The 21349-nt window shown below is 39.2% G+C and overlaps 1 protein-coding gene across 1 annotated transcript; it reads right to left on the bottom strand.

Annotated features, from left to right (window-relative positions):
- Window positions 1-2681: 2681 nt before the first annotated feature.
- Window positions 2682-21128, bottom strand: LOC105749929 (actin). The gene is made up of 3 exons (XM_031962750.1): window positions 21030-21128; window positions 11139-11571; window positions 2682-5286 (listed from the first exon to the last, which is right to left on the bottom strand). Exons 1-3 carry the CDS (start codon window positions 21056-21058, stop codon window positions 4534-4536), a joined length of 1215 nt encoding a protein of 404 aa, XP_031818610.1. The 5' UTR covers window positions 21059-21128; the 3' UTR covers window positions 2682-4533.
- Between the last annotated feature and the right edge of the window lie 221 nt (window positions 21129-21349).

The raw sequence follows: 21349 nt of genomic DNA on the forward strand, positions 1-21349 counted from the left end.
TCAATTTAGTGATTGGTAATTTTGGACAGGGCAGTTTAATTTGAATGATGACATATATAAATATTGTTGTTGTCCATCCAATCTATCCAAATGGAAGGAGCTGAAATGTGTAGGAGTCTCAAAAACATGTAACTGATCTTTTGGGGAATGGGAGTTAGAGCAGAGTTAAACTGATTTGGGAATCGAAAAGAACACGATATTGATCTTAAAGTATCTGAATGGTTATCTTATGGAAGAAGAATGAATGGTCCGAGCTGCTAATTTTTCTGACCACAAGTGTTCCCTAAGGTTCTCTCCCTAACTTTCTACTCTTCTCAATACCCAACTCAGTCAACAGTTGGAATACTACATTCAGTTATGGGCACTACATTTGATAAACTGAAGAAGAGGATAACTAGAATGAGTAAAAGCCTGGAATTTATGCCACATAAAGATTAGAAAGGAAGAAAGCAAATTGGAGTCTTAATCTCTCTTTTCATCTTTTTTCAAAATCTTTTGTAACCTACTATCTCCTATAATCTTTCTGCCAATGAAGTAGCCTTTCTCTTTACCAAGATCACTTCTATATGTGCCTTTGATCACATCCTCTCCTACCTCCTGTATTAATCAGTCAATATTTATCAGTCATTTACTGTATGTCAAAGAGGTTGACCTCACCATCCTCCTCTCTCCAGTCTTCAGAAGGGCAACTAAGGAGTAGAATAGATAGAGCAATGGATCAGAAGCTCAGGAGGGCCAAAGTTCAATTCTGCCTTTAGATCTGTAATAGTTGGATAACTCTAGGAAGTCATTTAACTTCTCTCTGCCTCAGTTTCCCAACTATAAGATGGGGATGATAACAATAGCAACCCTTCCCTCACAGAATCATGTGGATTTAATCCATTTCCAATCTCATTCTCTCCACTCACAGGATTAAATGAGATAATATTTATAAAGTACTTAGTAAAGTGCTTAGCATATAGATATTTAATAATGTGTTCTTCTCTCCCTGTCTATTGGTTTTTCCAATATTGTCTTCCAACATCCTTGAGTCTCTCAATTAAAAAAACAAACCTTCACTAGATCCTATCATCCTCTCAAATTATCACCTCCCCAATCTTTCTCAAACTTCTTTTTTTTTTAAATGAACTACTGGTAATTTGTTGTTATATATTTTGAATCCTCCCTAATGTTCTGCTGGGCACAACAGTGTTCTCTTTTGTTTTATTTTTTGTTTGTTTTGTGTTCCTTTTTGTTTCTTATTGTTTAAATAAATTTTTTAAAAAATTAAAAATTATCTATATTTGCTACTTCAACTCTCTCTCTCTGCTCACTGCTCAACTCTGTCATGTGACTTCCAATCTCAAAACTCAACTGACACTGCTCTCTCCAAAGTTATCAGTGTTCTCTTAATCACCAAATCTGATGGCTTTTTCCTCAGTCCACTTTTTTTTTTTTGACATCTCTGCTACACTTGACTCTACTGACCACTCTGTCCTCAAATACTCTCTAGGTTTTCATTATATTACACTCTTAGTTTTTCTGTCTCTCTAATTGGCCTTTTGCAGCTTCTTTTGCCTAATTATCATCCATATCATGTTACCTATGGCTATGTTTAAGATTTTGTTCCAGGAACCCTTTCCCTTCCCTCCCTCTGCTCCTCTTTTTCCTCCACAATTTTGCATATATCTCATATGTTCTTAGTTATTTATGTGCTAGTTCTCCTTTCTTACCAATCAGAATGTATGTTCTTTGAAGGTAGGTCCTGCTTTTTCTTTCCTTTATATCCTCAGCACTTAGTACATTGGTCTGGCATGTAGAAACTATTTGACAAAAATTCAGTGACTAATTTACCAACTCTCACTTGATGACCTCAAACTCTTTAACTATAAATTCCATGTTGATAACTCCCAAATCTGTCTATAATTAAGCACATGTGTATGATTGTGTGTGTGGGTATACACACACACATATATATACACACACACATATGTGTATGTATACACACACACACACCAGTCTTTCTGAGCTCTAACTCTGCATCATCATTGGCCTGCTGAATGTTTCAAAATGGATATCTAAGTCCTTAAACAAAATCTAAAAGAACATCCCCTTCTCCCCAAACCCATTCATCTTCCAGCCTTCTACATTATTGGCAAAGGCATCCCTGCTCTTCCAAGTTCACTCCCACTCCTCACTCTCCTTTGAGCCACACAACTAATCAGTTGCCGAATCTTGAATTTCTACTTTTCCAATCTTATTCTTTCCACTCGCAGACCTCACCCTGCTCCGGATCCTCATCGCTTCTCACCTAGACTACTGAAATAGCCTCCTCATTGATCTCCCTATTCATCTTTCCCCATTCTAATTCATCCTATATACACAAATGCCCAAGTGATTTTCTTTAAACACAGATTTAACCATGTCACTATCTTACTCAACACAAATGGCTGCATGTTTCCTCCAGAATATATAGTAACTCCTCTGGCTCCTGAAGACTTTTTACAACCTAGCCCCAAGCTCTCTTCCCAACTTCATTATATATTATACCCCCCCATCCTCTTCCTGAACTATATGGTCCAATCAAATTGCCCTTCTTTCTGTTCCTCCCAAACAACTTTGTTTTCTACTTGCCTGCCTTTGAATTCACCATCCCATGTGCCAGCAATACATTCTCTCCCGAGTTCTACCTCATGAACTCCCTCTTTTCCTTCAACTCAGATATATTCTCATTGATGTTTCTCATTCCTTCTCCTGACTTCTAAAGCTCTCCCTCCTTCAGATTTATCTTCTATCCCCCAATAAAATGTAAAATCCTGGCGGACATAGATTGTTTCTGTTCTTATCTTTTCTTTCCTGGGTAGCTGTATCTCTAGTGTCTAAAGTGTGGTAGGTACTTAATAATTGCTTTTTAATTGAATGAGGGCTGTTCATCCAGGAGAGACAAAGAGGAAGAGGGAAGGGAATGAGTGTCTTCAAAAGTTTGAAGTTCTGGCTTCGAGACTAATCTGAGGGATTAGCTTTGTTCTGCTTGGCCACAGAGGGTAGAACTGAGAGAAATGTGTGGAAGCTGCAGAAAAGAGGATTTTAGATTGGATATTAGGAAAAAATCCTAAACCTGAGTTATCCTAAAGTGGACTGCACTACCTCAGTAGTAAATCAGTTATCCCTCATTGGAGGACTTGAGGCTGGATGAACAATTGTTGAACACACAGTCGATGAGTTTCTTTTTCAGGCATGTGTCATAACTACCCAGAGGTCCTACCCAGCAAGAAACTTGGTTGGAAAAGGGTGCCATAATTTTACCTTGTTTGGTGTTATCGTTTGGTTGTTTTTTGGGGGAGGTTAGCAGAAAAGTGACATGACCAAATACAGGTGGAAGGAAAATTGAATAGAGTTATGTAGCTGGGTAAAGGCACGGGATCATGAGATGCCCAATGGCCTGTCATCTCTCCTTCTTCACCAGTCCTTGTGCTCCAGGGCTGGCAGCCCACCACCATAGTAGGCTCACATTCCCTCAGGTAGCATCCAGGAGTACTCCCCACTTTCCCTTTCCTCACCACCTAAGCCATCATCACAATGCTTTCAAGTTTATTGGATTTTCATATACAATTAAAAGAAGGCATTTCAAAACAGAACAGCTCCCCTATGGATACTGGGCAGGAGTTATATGCATGACACTGCCAGTCCCATAACACAGAGCATGGGCTCCAGAACAATCAACTGTTCCCCAGGCAATAGGAGAGCATTGCATGGACCTGCACCTCAGTCCAAACCTCCTCTCCAACTCCCACTGTAACCCCTTAGATATGGAGGGGCTGATCTTCGTCCCCACCCCCACATGGGCCCACACCATGTAAACAGTGCATCCCAAGAGAACATAAACTTCTACCACAGTCTGCCAGGCTGTGGCACTGAGAAACATCTGGAAAATAATAGTTTTGCCTGTGGAGGATGTGCTGTAGGGGGTTTTATATCTACATGCTCATTCCCTGAGGGAATTCAGGAAGAGAGAGAGGAGGGCGAGGGAAAGAGAGATGCAGGGAAAATGAACCAAGAGCCTGCCTTAGGAAGAGGAAGAAGTTCTCTGGAGGGCCCAGCTACCCCAAACATTTAAGTGATAGGAGAGCCAAGCTCTTGTAGTATATATCCCCTTTACCAAAAGATGTAGCAGTCCCAATTTAGGTGGCATTTCGAAGTACTTCCCCCCAACAAAGCACTTCATAACTCATACTTAAGCCCATATGCAGGGAGGCCCAGAGCTTAATTAACTAGTAGCAGCTGTTCTTGATTCAACGCTGTCCCTTGTAGCTCTCCAGAGAAAGGAGCCTGAAGGAGTTATTGCTCACAACTATTGAGCACTCTTTCCTGCATCCCAAAATCAGATATCCATTGCAAGACATCCCCAATACCAGAGAACAAAAGGAACACCAGATCTAGAATCCCAGAACATAGCAATCCCTCCAGTCCCTAATGTTAGAACCACAGAAGATGTTTTCCTCAAGGACCAAGTTTTTCCCGTGCCCAGATAGATATTGCCCACTAATCTAGTTCTTAAAAGCCCAAAGCTTGTGTTGCTTCTTGATATTCCTTATTGGTCAAGTACTGGCTCTGGAAGGTTGATAGGCAGGACAAGATGGATCCTCCCACCCATGAGAGGAAGATCCGATTTGGCCGAGATACAACCTGAGCTGGGAACCAGTGGGGTCTGATGTTATTCAGCTCCCAGAGAAGACGCTCTGGGAAGCCAGAGAAAAGGGTATTGCCCCCAGAAAGGATCACATGAGAGAAGAGGATGGCCCGCTCCTCTGTATCACATTTTATGATCGTCTCAATAACTTCTGAGCTTAGATCCAAATTTGGAAAATCACCGTGGGAAGTCCAGAAGAACATATCAGGAGAAGTACGCAATTCTTTGGCCAGGGTGATGATATTGCCATCAGGGAGGGCAATCACTGCAGGGAGATTGGACACCGAGTCCACAGCAGAGTCTTTCTGATTAGGATGTTTGCTTACGTAGCATAACTTCTCCTTAACTATGTCCATATCATTCCTCTGAGATAGACTGTCCAAGTTCATGCTTTTGTTGTACAGAGCTTTGTGTAGAAATAAGCTGACATCTATCCCAGCCATCTCAAAAACCTTGGTGGATAACTGCTTGACTTTGCCATTGCAAACAGGTGTGATAGAGGTGGTTCCGGTCCCAGAGTGCAAGACCAACCCTGTCAAAAAGCCCGAGCCAAAAAGACAAAGCTCATCGTGGTTGCCGATATGCACAGACGGAACATTAAAAGTCTCCATCATGATCTGGAGGAAAAAAAAAAAAATCAACACCGGCCATGAGTCTGAGAAAAACTCAAGCATATCCCCCCTACCCCCAACAAATAGACTGGGAGCTCTCTGAGGGTAGGACTCTTAAAGGCTTTTACCCAGGTTCTTAATAGATGCCTGTTTGCTTGGTGATATCCAACTTATCCTAAGAGCCTATGCCATAGGATGGAGTTCAAGACTCAGGCCACTCAAGGAACTGGAGTTTGAGTGGACATTCATCAATTGGGGAATAGCTAAGTACAGTATATGGATTTGATGGAATATGATGAGCAAGCTGATTTCACAAAAGCCTGAAAAGGCTAACATGAATTGATGATTGATGCTGAGTGAAATGAGCAGAACCGAGATATTATTATGCCCAGTAAAAACAAGATTATATGATGATCAGCTGTGATGGGCTTTACTCTCCTCAATAATGTGGTGTTTCAAGGCAATTCCCATAAACCTGGAATGGAAAATGCCATCCACATCCAAAGAGAAAACTATGGAGAATGAGTATAGATTGAAGAATATTTTTCCACCTTTTTGTTTATTTGTTTGCTTTTCTTTCTCATGTTTTTTTTCCTCTTTTTGGTCTGATTTTTCTTGTATAACATGACAAATATTTCTATTTTTTTCCCTTTTAGACAAAACAATTGTGTATTTTAACCCAGGATAAGGCAATTTGGAAAATGCAGAGCAAACATTCCTATATATTTCCTCTTATTTTTATGTACTTCCTTCTTTGTTGTTTTTTTTTTTATTAAAGCTTTTTATTTTCAAAACATATGCATGGATAAATTTTTCAGCATTGACCCTTGCAAAATTTTGTGTTTTAATTTTTGCCCCCTTCCTCCTACTCCCTCCCCTAAATGACAAGTAAACCAATATATGTTAAACATGGTAAAAAAAAATATGTTAAATCCAATATTTATCCATATTTATATAATAATCTTGCTACATAAGAAAAATCTAGATTAAAAAGGAAAAAAATGAGAAAGAAAACAAAATGCGAGCAAACAACAACAAAAAGAGTGAAAATTCTTTGCTGCAATCCACCCTCAGTTCCCACAGTCCTCTCTCTGTGTGTGGATGACTCTCTTCATCACAAGATCATTGGAATTGGCATCAGTCATCTTATTGTTGGAAAGAGCCACGTCCATCAGAATTGATCATTGTATAATCTTGTTGTTGCCATGTGTAATGATCCTCCTGGTTCTGCTCATTCCACTCAGCATAAGTTCGTGTAAGTCTCTCCAGGCCTCTCTGGAATCATCCCGTTGGTCGTTTCTTACAGAACAATAATATACCATAACATTCATATATTATAGCTCATTCAGCTATTCCCCAACTGAAGGGCATCCACTTGGTTTCTAGTTTCTTGCCACTACAAAGAGGGCTGCCACAAACACTTTTGCACATGTGGGTCCCTTTCTCTCCTTTAAGATCTCTTTGGGATATAGTCCCAGTAGTAGCACTGCTGGATCAAAAGGTTTGCACAGTTTGATAATTTTTTGAGCATAATTCCAAATAACTCTCCAGAATGGTTGAATCCATTCACAATTCTACCAACAATGTATCAGTGTCCCAGTTTTCCCACATCCCCTCCAATATTCATCATTATTTTTTCCTGACATCTTAGCCAATCAGAGGTATGTAGTGGTATCTCAGAGTTGTCTTAATTTGCATTTCTCTGATCAATAGTGATTTAGAGTACCTTTGGAAATATGTTTCAAAGAATTATACATGTATAATCTATATCAAATTCCTTGCTGAATTGGGAAAGGTGAAAGTAAGGGAGGGAGGAAGAAAAAATTTAGAACACAAAATCTTACAAAAACAAATGTTGAAAACTCTTTACATGTATTTGGAGGAAAAAAAAAAGACTAAGGCCACTGCAAGAAGTGTCACAAGTTAGGGTCCGCCCACCATCACTGAAAATAAATCACTTCTGTCTTGGCTTTAATCATTTTTCCAGTCCAACTTGCCTATTCTGTCAAACTGGTCAGTGTAATGTTTTTCTCAAGGTGACATCCCAACCTTTCTACCTTTGTATAAGCTACTATCTCCTTGCTTTGAAATTATGCCCTTCTTTTCCTGGAGCCCCAAGTTTCCTTTACTTTTCAACCCTAATATCTACTTCTAATGAGACTTTTCCTTATTCTCCAAGTCATAGGTGCTATTACCAAGAAATTGCTACATATTCATTTTGTATCCACTCATTATATGTGTGTATATTTACATATATATGAATATATTTATACATATATACACACGTGTATATTTATATTGTTATTTATGGGTACCATACAGAGTATTCCAAAAGTCTTAGTATATAATTTTAGGCATATACTCACCCTACTTCTGTGCACACATACATATACACATGTAATCTGGAAATACACACACACACACACACACACACACACACACACACACTGAGCAGGAAGCAAGCCTTAGGCTAACAGTCTGGACCCTCACTTTTAGAAATAAGGGCCTGGCAGGAAAGTTGACATCATTTGAAAAACCTGTCAGTGGGAGTTCTGTGACTGTCCCTTTTTAGATAAGCCCTTGTGATGAATTCAAACTCCTAAGCACCCACATTAGTAGTACAAAGGAACTTGTGGGAATGAGTGCTCTTTCCCCCTCCATAGACCATTACCCCATTCCCTTCTCTTGATTACTGCTAACATAAGTCTATAAGGATACTTCACTGAGCCACTGATGTCCAGTCAGTCCCATCCCTATAACTCCTCTTCATTTTAATGGTCATTCACTTCCAGGTGTCTTTCCTTCCTTGCAAAGTTTAGCCTCTCTCCTTCCACTAGCAAGTTTAGCCAGTCTGAACATACACACACACATATATATATATATATATATATATATATATATATATATATATATATATACACACACACACACACACATATATATATATGTCTACATGCTTGTATGCTACCTATATGTATATTATATTTGATTAAATTATTAATAAATTTGAAGTTTTAACTGAAGTCAAGAGTCCTGGACTTATGGTCAAAAAAAACTGGAATCAATTCCCAGCTGTAACATTTATTAATTATGTGTGATCAAGGAGACATTTCTTGTCTTCTCTCAGCATGCATTTCTTGTACAATATACAAAGTACATTATACCTTTTTGCAAGGGACATCCCCAACCTTAAAGAGATATGGAAATGTGAGCTCTTGTTGATTTTCCTCTCCTACTGGATGTTTTTCTCTCTTTGAGTTTTCAAGATGCTCTTCTTTGATTATTCCCCTTTTACTTTCTAGAGCACTTCTCCGTCTCCTTTGCCAGATCATTGTCCATATCCTAAATGCTATGAATGTTGCCCAAGTCCTGGCTTTGACCTTCTCTTCTTTCTCTATACTCTTTCACTTGGTGACCTCAGTTTCCATGAATTTAACTATTATTTCCAGGCAGATGACTCCCAAATGAACACATCCAGCCCCATTCTCTCTCCTGAGCTCCACCACGTCCCCTCCTTAGACATTTCAAACCAGAGGTCCCAGACATATCTGAAATCCAATCTCTCCCAAACAGAGCCAAGTTCCTCTGCTCTACCAAAAGTTCCAATTTCTGTCAAGGGTACCACTATTCTTCTAGTGTCCCAAATTTGGGACCTTAACATTATTCTTATTTCCTCACTCTACATATCTAATCAGTTGCCTAATCTTAGGTGGATCTCCATAACATCTCTCCATTACTTGGCCACAATCAGGACCTTATCACCTCTCTCTTGGATTATTTTAATTGCCTCCTAATTAGCCTCCTGCCTCAAATCTCCCTCCAGTCTACATCCACTTAGTTACCAAAAAGATTTTCCTTAACTCCAGATCAAGTCACTCTCCTAGACAATATATTTCAGTGACTCTTCTTGCCTTTATTCCAAGTTTTAGAGTCGGTCTATCTTCCTAGCCTCTCTATACATGACTCCCCTTCCTGTACTCTATGATGCAGTTCCCCTAATCCTTATTTTGTTCATCATAGAACATTTATCTTGAGTTCCCATTGCTGTGCTCCATTCTTGGAATGTTACTTCCTTCTCTCCTCTACTTCAAATAAATCTCCCTCTTCATTTAAGATGCACCTCTCATACCTCCTTCTCCATGAACACTTATTTGATTTCCTCTCACTTCCCAACTACTAGGGCCTCCCTTTATAATTACTTCATCTTTATTCTGTACATACTTATTTTTACAGGTATCCTTGGAAAAAAGATAAGCTCTCAAAGAACCCAAATTGCCATCTGTCCTTTGTATCCTCATCCCATAATGCAGTGCTCATATATAATAAGCATTTAACAAATGTTTTCTGACTCATGAACAACCAATTTCATCAATGATTAGAGGTCAACCACCCAAAAATCAAAATATGAAAATAATTTCTATTTATATTTAAACATAATTTGGGTTCCCATTACCAGATCTGCATCCCCCCAAAAAAATCATATAGCAGCTTTTTTTGTGGGGGCAAAAAATTGGAAAATGAGTAGATGCGCATCAACTGGGGAATGGCTGAATAAGTTATGATATACAAAAGTAATGAATTATTATTATTATTATTATTATTATTATATTTAAAATAATGAACAGGTTGATTTTAGAAAAGCCTGGAACAATTTATATGAATTGATGCCGAGTGAAGCAAGCAGACCCAGGAAAACATTGTACACAGCAACAACAAGATTGTATGATGATCAACTATGAAAGACTTGGTTGTTCTTAGAAATTCAGTGATCTGAGGCAATTCCAATAAACTTTGGATGGAAAAAACCATTCCCATCCAGAGAGAAGTATGGAAACTGAATGTGGATTAACACATACTATTTTCATTTTTTTTCTTCTTGTTATTTTTTTTTGCTAGTGGTTTTTCCCTTTTGTTCTGATTTTTCTCTCATAAAATGATTTATATGCAATGAATATACACGTATAACTTAACCTATATTTTTTAAAAATATATATATATTTTTAAGTTTATTGATAAGACTTGGGAAAGATGTTAGAAATGACTCAGTTCCTCATTTTTCAGGTGAATGAACCAAAATGCAGAGAAGTGAAAGGTCATCAAGATAGAAAGTTACCCAGGTGAATGTAGTGAAAGGATTTGATTCTAGGTCCTCTGCCTTCAAATCCAAAAGAGATAGAAAATGGATTCCTTATCAAAGAGAAATCCTCCACAGCATTTTCCCAAGATAGCACTGGGAGTCCTACTTAGAATGCCACAGTTAAATGGCAATCATCAGCATGTCAGAAACTTAAGAGATATGATAAAGGCACTTATGGTGCTGGGCATAGGACAGACTCTTGTGTTTGCTGAAAAATGGAATGATGACACTGGAGAGGACGATAGACCCTGATGTTTTCACCTTGTTTCTTCTCAGGGCGAGGAATTAGGGAGGTTGAATATGATATATGCCAGCACACACTATCACTGTCAGTTAGTTTTGTTTAAATGTTTTTCACTGTTAAGAGGAAGAGTTCAAAGGGAAGGCTGTAATGGAAGGGAAATGACATAGAAAAACAAGAGACAATGAAACACGTTTGTTGTTCTTGCTCTCCAACAGAAACCAAACCACTCAATGGTTAGTCTCATCTTTTACCTTCTGGTCCATGTTCTCCTCACTTCATGATCTGATCTTAGTATCACAGTTGCCTCTGGACAAAATGACAGGAAAGAAGCCCCGTACTGTATATTTCCTGAGATCATTTCTGACTAGGGTCTTGGTCATGGAACTGAGAAGGCAATGTTTTAGCTATAGAGCAGTAACCCTCAGCAATGCAAGAAAAGAAGGGAGAGGGGATCAGAGGAAGAAGATACCATCTTACCTCCATCAACTTCTGCCGGTGATTCAAAGAATTCACTAGAAATCCTGTTAGCAGCACAGGATGGTCCTCAGCCTTGAGCTTAAGGTAATCATAGCTATATTTCAAAACTGCCTCCATAGCATCCCAGTTCGTGACCTCACGTCGTTGGACAAGAAACTCGGTAGGTATCTGCCTGAGTAGGGGCAAGTTAGTAAAACCTACAATCTTCCTTGTCTTGGGATTGCTTGGCCCTGGGTTCTCTGGGTAGGGCTGGTATCCGATGACCTCAGGAACTGCTAATGTTGGATGGTTTCTTCCTCCTAAGCCAGATCTGCACCAATCACCGCCAAGATCAATGACCACAGATGTTTCTTCCATCAGGAAAATAAAGGTGGAGCCAATGAGAGAAGAGGAGGGTGTCTGTGAGAACAGGTTCTGTGGATGTGACCTGGAGCTATGAAGGATAGTAAAGAGAAGAGAAAAACCTGAACACTCAGTAAAGAGGAACCACTTGGATTTAGGAAAACATCAAAATTAGAAACGAAAAGGGGAGGGAACATCTTTCCCCAATCCATCCAATAATACCTGTAGCAATTTCACGTGAAGCCTGCTGGGATAGAACACTGGGCTTGAGGGCTATTATACTGAGAATGGAATTCTGGTTCTGCTACTTCCATCCATGCAACTTTGGGAATATCTCTTACCCACTCTGAGTCTGCTTCCACCTCTAGAAAAAGTAGTGGGTTCAATCAGAAACTCTAAGGAACCTTCCTCTGCTGACATCCTATGCTTCTCTTTTAGAGAAAAAGCAACTTAGATGTGTTCCCATGTTACCAGCCTGCGGAGCAGTTCTATCAAAAGTAGCAGTTCCATTTTTAGAAGTAAGAGAATGGATAAGGGATTAAGTCTGCCTGCAGTCATATTTAACAAGTCAACTTCCTCTAGGATTATGATACAACATAGGTGTGGGAAAGCAAAGAAAAAGGAAAGGTCAGCATCAAGACCACTGGGCTAAATGTGAAGTGACTGGTATCAAGGATCATCCACAAAAGTCGTTGTCTTCAGCCTATGGCAACAGATCCATCTCAGAAACAAAATGGATCTAGGAGGTCTTTCACATACAATTTCAGCCTTCTTTAGCCCAGTGCTTGGCACATCACATTAAATTATTTCTGCCTTTTTTTATTTGCTTATATTCCACAAGAGATTCCATTCCCTGGGATAACTGGAATGTTCATGTTTCCAAATTCTGAGGATAAATATTTATCTACCATAGCTTTCTCAAGATCATGCCCATTAGCTTAAGCTTTAGTCAATCTAGAGAGCAGCTAGTTGATATATATTCTAGTAATAATGATAAATATAATCATAATAATAACTATGTGCCAGGAACTTACTAAATACTTTGCATTTTGTCCTCACAACAACCCTGAGAGCTAGATGCTATTATTATTCCTACTTTGCAATTGTTCTTCACAACAACCCTGGGAGTTGGATGCTATTATTATTCTCACTTTACAGTGGAGGAAACTGAGGCAAACAGAGGCTAAGCGACTTCCGGGACCATACAGCTAGTAAATGTCTGAGACTGTATTTGAACTTATGATAGCTCAAGACTTAGCCTTAATTACTGTGACATATAGCTACATCATCCAGAGATATGCCAGAGCTAGCTTATGTCTACCCAAGATCTGATTGTTAAATTTTCAGTGGGAGCATTTATACTGTAGAAAACAGCAAATACTTTAAATGAGGGCTTGATGTTTTGTTGTGTTGATTATGTAGACTTATGAAAGAAATAGAGAAAAAAATTAATAATTCAGGTAAACATAAAAGTATATTATGCATACTTTTTTTTCTGTCAGCCACATGTTAATCATTTATCAGCATCTCCCTGGCTCCAGTATATCAAGTGAAAATCAAGCTGTTTATACACTCAATTCTTCTAGTTCTAGAATTCCCAAATGAGTTTAATCCCTCTTTCACATAAGGACACATCAAACTCATTATGTCCCTTCCTAAATCTTCACCCTAATCAACCTTAACTCCTGGAGAGTGAGATCTGCCCTAGTATCCTATTTGTATCTCTAATTCTTGTCACAGTGCATTACAAAAACACAATGAATGCTTCGTTCATTCATTGGTGAGCTGCAGGTTCCAGGACACTAAGAAAACATAGAATTAGACACACAGACGATCAGATATAAGGAAATAGTCCTAAGTCTCCAGGCATGAATGAGGAACCTTGGCCTTCCATAAAATCATGGGATGTGCAGATGTACTGAGGCTCATTACTATATAATACCATGATAGAATGCCTCCTAGCCCCAGATACCTACTCTGTGATCCTGAATATAGAATACTAGGCCCAGGGAGGCAAGGAATGGGGTAAGAAGAAGTGAGAAAACCTGATAAAATTCCCTAAGCCTATTCTCCTGGGTAAAATCTTCCAGCCTCCCCTAAAGAATGTTCTAATGGGTCTCTGCTCATATATAACTGGTGCCAGATAACTGCCAAATTGTGTCCAGCTCTGGTTTTCTCTGGGAAGAATGCTCATTCATCTCAATATCGAGCAGCTTTCACCTAAATCCACCAGTTCTGATGACCTCTTTTCCCTCCCAGGAAAACTCTGGGGGTCAGAAATATTTTCCTTCTATCAAGAAGAAGTCAAACAATTTAGACAATCATTTCTTCTACCTCAGCATATTGTCGACTGTGAATAAACCTAATCCCACTTCTAGAGGGCTTCAGAATAATTGTGTCCCTCTCTAAACTTTTCCTTCCCTAGATTAATCATTCAGTTCCAACTAGAGCTTTGTATTACATGGTCCCCAAATTCTGGGTTCTAATTCATCCTCAATATTCAAGCTATGGCACTATTGGTAAATGATTAGAATCCAGTTTCCCTGTTTATAAAGAGATGATAAGACCATTTGTAGTGCCTCCCTCACTAGGTTGGTGGGAAACTCAAATGAGCAAACAATCAAAGTGCTTTCTATAAAGACTTTAATGCATCATAGAGATAATCATTACTAGTGTTCTTCAAGTTGCCTTCCTTTAGGTCCAGTCAGTCTCCTGTGCAAAGAAGTAATGCCCAGTACTAAGCAATCTCCCAGATGTCATCTAGAGCGGACAACAGGATTGCTCCTGAGCCCCTTGATAAGTTGGAGGGGTCAGAGGATTGCCATGTTGGCTCCCATCTTTAAAGGAGAATCCATAAGTCCTGCCTGCTCTCTCTCTTTCATCTGAAATTTCACCTTTCTACCCCTGTCACCATCACAGACTCCCCTTTTTCCCAGGTAACATTTCGTGTCTGTTTTCTACCTTCCTCCATCACCACTTGAACTTCCAGCACAATATTTCCACTTGTTTGGGAAGTTTGATGTACAGTTTTAAAAAGATTTCAAAACTGGACAGCTTCTTCAGAGAGCTGGGCAAGGGCTGTGTACATGACATTGCCAGTCCCAAAGCATAAGGGATGGGCTGCACAACTCTTGGGATACCCCTAGGCAACAGGAGACATACACTGTAACTTCTTGGCTATGGAGGTACCGATATTTCTCCTTATCCCTTCAAAACACACACACACACACACACACACACACACACACACACACACACACACACACATACACACTCAGGGAATCCCAGAATACTCTCTCTCTCTCTCTTTCCCCAGATAGTCTTCCTGGTTGAGGTGCTGAAAATCATTTGAAAAGGGCTGGTTTAGTATTGTTGGGGAGAGCTGAATACTTATATGTCTATTCTCTGAAGGGATTCAAGAAAGGGGGTAAAAGATAAAGGAATATGAAACAACTCACCAAGTTTCAAGAGAGGGATGAGGTTCACTAGAAAGCCCAATGAGCCTGAACTGTTCAAGTAATGGGAACGTTATTCTCTCTCCACCCTCAAATCCTTCCCAAAAGACGTAACAGCTTCATTTGGGGAGGAGACAAGAATTGCTCCCTCCCCAAGAAAGCATCCATTTGTGGTGGACCATGGGATTTCTCCCACCCTATCTTCTTCAGAGAACTTCAGAGTGAATTTTTCAGATATGATGCGGACTAAACATTGAAATCTCACAACTGTTGGATTTCAATCCTGCCTTCCCAACCAACACTTGAGATACATCTCTTCCTAAATTTCTAAATCAAGTCCCATTATCAGCCAGAATTTCAGACCATAACTAGAGACAGCAGGGGCAGGAGAATAAAAAGAAAACTTCAGGGATGGAACCCTAGAGTCAATCCAAGAGTCAAAAGTTATAATCCTAGAAGATGAGGCTTCCCTCAGGAACCAAGTGTTGTCTACAGCAGTCATATGCCTCAAATGGTCCCACTTGGGGAAATCTTGGTGAAGGCGGCCCCCTATTGGATTACATCTGATCCTTCTTGGTTGTATTTTTCTCTGGTTATACAGTAGGATTTGTAGGTTGACAGGCAAGACAATATGGAACCCCCTATCCAGGGGAGGTCAATCCGATTCGGCCAAGATATCACATCACTTGACCAGAAGCCACGTCTAGTTCTACGCAAATCCCTGATAAGGCGCTCTGGGAAGCCATCAAAAAGAGTGCTGCCCCCAGAAAGAACCACATTAGAAAAGATGGATTTGAAATTCCAACCGCTTGATAAGGCTGATTTAAGAATTCTATCACTTAATTCTTCTCCTGGCAAGTCAAATTGGGAAGGCTTGAAGAGGACATCGGGATAAGTCAGATGTTTTTCAGTAAGAGAGACAACGTTCCCATCAGGAAGGACAGAGACCCTCACTTGCGTGGAGTTCATGTTGCTGGAAGATTCCGGCTGATCAGGGATTTTGCTCACGTAACAAAACTTCTCTTTGAGGTCCTCCATCGCTTCCCTCTGGACAAAGTGTTTCATTTCTGCATCTTTGTTGATCAAAGACTTGTATAATAATGAACTGACATCTAGCCCACCAAGCTCACAAACTAGTGTGGAGTTAGATATCACTTGGCCTCCAAAGATTGGTGCAATGTGGGTAAGGCTAGCCCCACAGTTTAATACCATTCCAGTCAAGAGTCCGGCACCAAACAAAGCAAGTTCCGCCTGATTGCCAATGTGCAGAGATGGAACGTTGAAGGTCTCCATCATGACCTAGGGAAGAGAATAGGAAGGGGGAGGGAAAAAAATATTGTGGGTTTTTCTAGGAATTATTAAATCTATGACTAAAGATTGTGCCATAGAAAAAAGTCCAAGGGCCACAGATGACTTGGGGAGGGAGAATTACCTGTTGAGTAGCTCCAATGCATGATTTCATGACACAGCCTTCCCAATTTTTACTTAGTCTGTGTTCTGGTCAATGTGGATTGTTTAATGTTCATTATACATGGCTTTTATTCCATCTCCTGTCTCCTTGCATCAAATAGGTTTCCTTCCTTCCTTCTCTCCCCTGACCACCCCACAAACCTGGATCCTTTTCTCCTCTCCCTTCTTGCTTAGAGGCTCAGTTCAAGCGCTACCCCATAACAATAAACCAATGCCCATTCTTCTAGTTCTCAGCCTTTACTCTGGCCCTGCTCCCAACTTCTTACCAAGAAATTATTTATTAATCATTCTGTATATATTAGTTTCTTTGTTTCTACATACATATTATTTTCAACCTAATAGGATGTTTCTTTTTTTAATAAAACTTTTTAGTTTCAAAATATATGCATAAATAATTTGACAACATTGACTCTTGCATAGCTTTAGGTTTCAGATTTTCTCCTCCTTCCCCCCACTCCGTCCCCTAGATGGCAAGCAATCCAATATATGTTATACATGTTAAAATACATGTTAAATTGAATATGTGTAAACATATTTATACAACTCTCTTCCTACACAAGAAAAATCATATCAAAAAGGAAAAAAAATGAGTAAGAAAACAAAATGCTAGCGAAAAACAACAAAAAGAATGAAAAAGCTATGTTGTGGTCCACCCTCGGTTCCCACAGTCCTGTCTCTGGATATAGATGGCTCTCTTCATCACAAGATCATTGGAACTGGCTTCAATCATCTCATTGTTGGAAAGAATCATTTTCAACACAATTGATTGTCCTATAATATTGATGTTGCCATGAATAATGATCTCCTGGTTCTGCTCATTTCACTCAGCATCAGTTCATATAAGTCTCTCCAGGCCTCTCTAAAATCAAAGGATGTAAGTTTCTTAAAGGTAGGTACCATCCAACTTCTATTACTGTATCCCCATCACCTGGCACAGTGCCTGACATACCGTAGGTACTTAAACCATTCTTGTTGAACTTTAGAACACTAGAATGGAATCAGAAGAACCTATATTCAAATCTAAAGCTGTCCTTGTTTACTATATCACTTGAGACAGGTTGTCTTCTCTCAGTTTCAGCTTCTTAATCTTTAAAATAGAGGATCAACTTTAATTCAGCCTACCTCATGGACATGTTGTTTGCAAAGCACTTTCCTCACCTTAACTCCTACTCATATGCTGCTCTACAAGGGTGGAGAATGTTAAAATATCACATGACTATGCCAACAACAAATTATCTGATCTCCACTAAGACCTCATTCTATGAAAGTAAATATTCTATTGTTCCCTAATCAATTCACTATTTCACTCTACAAAGTTGTTGTTCCAAGCCTTTTTGTCTTTTCTCTAGTCTCCCACCTTTTTAGCCAAGGATGTCAACTCGTGTCCCTCTAAAAAACTGAAATCATTTGCCAAGAGCTCCCTTTCTCTCCTCCTCTTGCCTCATATCTTTCAGATGTCATAATACACTGCCTCTTCCTTCAATCCTGTGATCCTTCACCCTTCCAAGTCAGTACCTCTCATGTGCCCATGGAACAAACAAAATTTGTTTCACCAGTTGTTCCCCCACCACCAATTTCATTTTCATTTTATTCCTGTAGACTCCTCCCCAGATGCCTGCAAATATGCTCATTGCTCCCCACTTTTAAAACTAAAACAAAAAGCCTGGCCCCACTGTTCCCATTGTTATATTCCTATATAACTCCTTTCCTTCATGGCTAAAATCCTTGAGAACATTATATGCAAGTGACAACTCCAGTTCCTTCTCTTCTGAACCTTCTATAGTCTGGCTTATCATTCAACTGAAGTGACTCTATTTAAGTTAAAAATTATCTCTTAAATGCCTAATCTAAAGGATTTTTCTTCACCTGATCTAAGTTGACCTCTAGGATCACCTTTGACACTGTTGACACTGCTTCATTCTGAATACTCAGACTTCTGTAGGCTTTTAAGCACTGTTCTTCCCCGAGCCCTTCTCTTCCTTTTCCGCTTCTTCTTTTAAATCTATACTATCTCTTCTCAGTGATTGATTGCCTCTTTTATTGTCATCTCGGTGGAGATAATTACTAGTTTTACATATCCAGTCTTAACCTCTCTCCTGAACTCCAGTCTTTCATCACCAACTGCCTTTTGGACATTTGAACATCCCAGTCCCCCAGACTCACAGCCTCTATGTCTATTCTCAACTCCTTCCCATCTCCTCCATTAAGTATTCTGTTGCCAAATCTTGCCATTCCCATTTTATAACCTTGTATATGTCCCCTTTTCTCCCCGACACTGTCACCATCACAAGACCACTATCCTAGACCTTCATTTCCTGATGTCTGGACTAAGGCAATGGCCTTCTGATTGGTCTACCTATCTCAAGTATCTCCCACCACTCAGATACTAGAATTATCTTTCTAAAGTACAAGTCCTGCCATATCACTCTTTTCTTCAATAAACTCTAGCCATTCCCCGTTATCTCATGGGTAAAATAAAAAAATCAATTCTTAGGCATTTGAAGCCCTTCACAAACTTGGTTCTGCCTACCTTTCTAGCATTATACTTGTTCCCTTCTATATACTTTGTAATTTAATACCACTGACTTTTTTACTGTTCCTCACACAAATTCATCATCTTTCGATATTTGCTCTGATTATCCTCTCCAAGGCTGAATTGCTCTCCCCCTTTCTTAGTTCTGATTCAGCTTCTCCAGTCTTCAAAACAATCCCAGAAACACTAATGCATTGTTGATGGAGTTGTGAACTGATCCAACCATGCTGGAGATCAATTTGGAACTATGCCCAAAGAGCTATAAAATTGTGCATACCCTTTGATCCAGCAGCATCACTATTGTTCTGTATTCCAAAGATATCATTAAAATTGGAAAAGGACCCACATGTGCAAAAATGTTTATAGCAGCCCCTTTTGTAGTGGCTAGAAACTGGGAACTGAGTTGGAGCCTATCAGTTGGGAAATGGCTAAATGAGTCATGGTATATAAATGTTATGGAATATTATTGTTATATAAGAAATGATGAATAAACTGATTTCAGAAAACCTGGAAGATTTACATAAACTGATGCTAAGTGAAGTAAGCAGAATTAAGAGACAATGTACACAGCAACAACAAAATTATGTGATGATCAGCAGCAATGGACTTGGCTCTTTTCAACAATGAGGTGATTCAAGGCAATTTCAATAAACTTGTGATGGAAAGGGCCATTGGCATCCAGAGAGAAAACTATGGATTCTGAATGTGGATCAAAGCATAGTGTTTTCATCTTTTGTTATTTGCTTGTTTTTTCCCCCTTTTGATCTGATTTTTCTTGCACAGCATGACAAATATGGATGTACATTTAGAAAAATTGCACATGTTTAAGCTGTATCGAATTGCTTGCTGAATTGGGAGGGAGAAAAATTTGGAACACAAAGTTTTGCAAAGGTGAATGTTTAAAACTGTTTTTCTATGTATTTGGAAAGATAAAAAGCTATTTAAAAAAACAGTCTTTTTAACTTCCCAAGGTCTTCCTCTTTCAGGTTATCACAATATAATCTGCTTATATATTTTATGTTGTCAGATATTGACATTCAGATATTGAAATTTTTATCTCCCCCAAAGAATGTATGCTCCTCGAGAATGGGGAATATTTTTTTGCCTTTCTTTGTATCTGCAGTCCTTAACCCAGAATTTATCATAGGGTAAATACTTCATAAATGTTTGTTGATGGACTGAATCACTTAAATAGGCTATAGGATTCTGGAGTGATATGATCAGAACTAAGAGGCGTTTAAGATTCCATTTAATCCAGTCCCTTCATATTATATACATGAGTAGATCAAGGCTCAAAAAAGTGAACTTGTCTAAAGTCACCTAGATATTAAGTGACAAGTGAAGTTTAGAACCTAGGCTTTTAGATTACAAACCTAGTATTTTTTTTCTGCCTTACCACATTGCCTGCAAATATGAGAATTCTTATTTAAAGTAAATACCAACAATTGTAGTCAGGTCCTAAAATTTTCTGGTGTTTTCAGTTTTCCCTATCTGCAGGGCTGAACAGAGACAGAATTTTCAAGTTTGCTAAAGAATGGAAATGACAACGGAAAGAATCATTGGACTCTGATGATCAAGTGAACAACCTCACACATAGGCTTATAATAAGGGAACCTATCTGCTTCCTTTTAGACAAGATGAGGAACTAGAGATGTGGAATATTATATTATATGTGTTATTAGATATTGTTACTGGGTCAGTTGGTTTTACTTAAATGTTTTTCATTTTTAAAAGGAAAGATTCAAAACAAAACACAACAAAAGTTTGCTGAACCGATTTGTTCCTGGTCCCTACCCCAAACCCACAGTATCTTCTCCTTTTCCATTTATCTTCATTCTGACTCCTCATCTCTTTCCTCAATGATTTTGCTTTCTTGGCCCCTGCACTCAGCAGTCCAAGGGCAGTTGTCCCTGGGTAGAAGGGTGGAGGAAAGTGTCCCTTTACTGCTTTCCTTTGAAGGTCACTGCTGACTAGAGTGCTAATCATAACATTGGTAAGATGTTGATATTTTTAGCTTCATGGCTAAAGCACAGTAATGCAAGAAAAGAAGAAGAAAAGGGGAAATCATTTGGGGGGAAGACATTTTCTTACCTCTGTGATCTTCTGACGGCTCTGCTCATCCTTCTGTAGGAGTCCTGTTATCAGGATAGGATGGTCATTAGGTTTATTATTAAGCTCATCAAAAATATAGCGCCACATAAACTCCATGGCATTCCAGTTTGTGATGGCACCCCGGCTGATGATAAATTCTGTAGGCAGATCTTTAATAATTGGCAAGTTTCTGAAGCCTATTACTGGTTTCACCTGCAGAGATCTTGGTCTTGTGTCTTCTGAGAAGGGTACATATCCAACAACTGAGGGGACTCTTAGTGAGGGACAGTTTCCTCCAGCCCAACCAGCTTTACAATAGG

This window comes from Sarcophilus harrisii, chromosome 3, assembly GCF_902635505.1.
Source record: "Sarcophilus harrisii chromosome 3, mSarHar1.11, whole genome shotgun sequence".
Lineage (NCBI taxonomy): Eukaryota > Metazoa > Chordata > Mammalia > Dasyuromorphia > Dasyuridae > Sarcophilus > Sarcophilus harrisii.

Bases quoted from the DNA above. Each gene is read 5' to 3' on its own strand.
- LOC105749929 (XM_031962750.1), bottom strand. From the start codon at position 21,058: ATGAGCAGAGCCGTCAGAAGATCACAGAG. The intron at 11,572-21,029 runs GTAAGAAAATGT...TATCCTTCATAG, and splicing joins GCCGTCAGAAGATCACAGAG to CTCCAGGTCACATCCACAGA. The intron at 5,287-11,138 runs GTAAGATGGTAT...TTTTTCCTCCAG, and splicing joins ACCGGCAGAAGTTGATGGAG to ATCATGATGGAGACTTTTAA.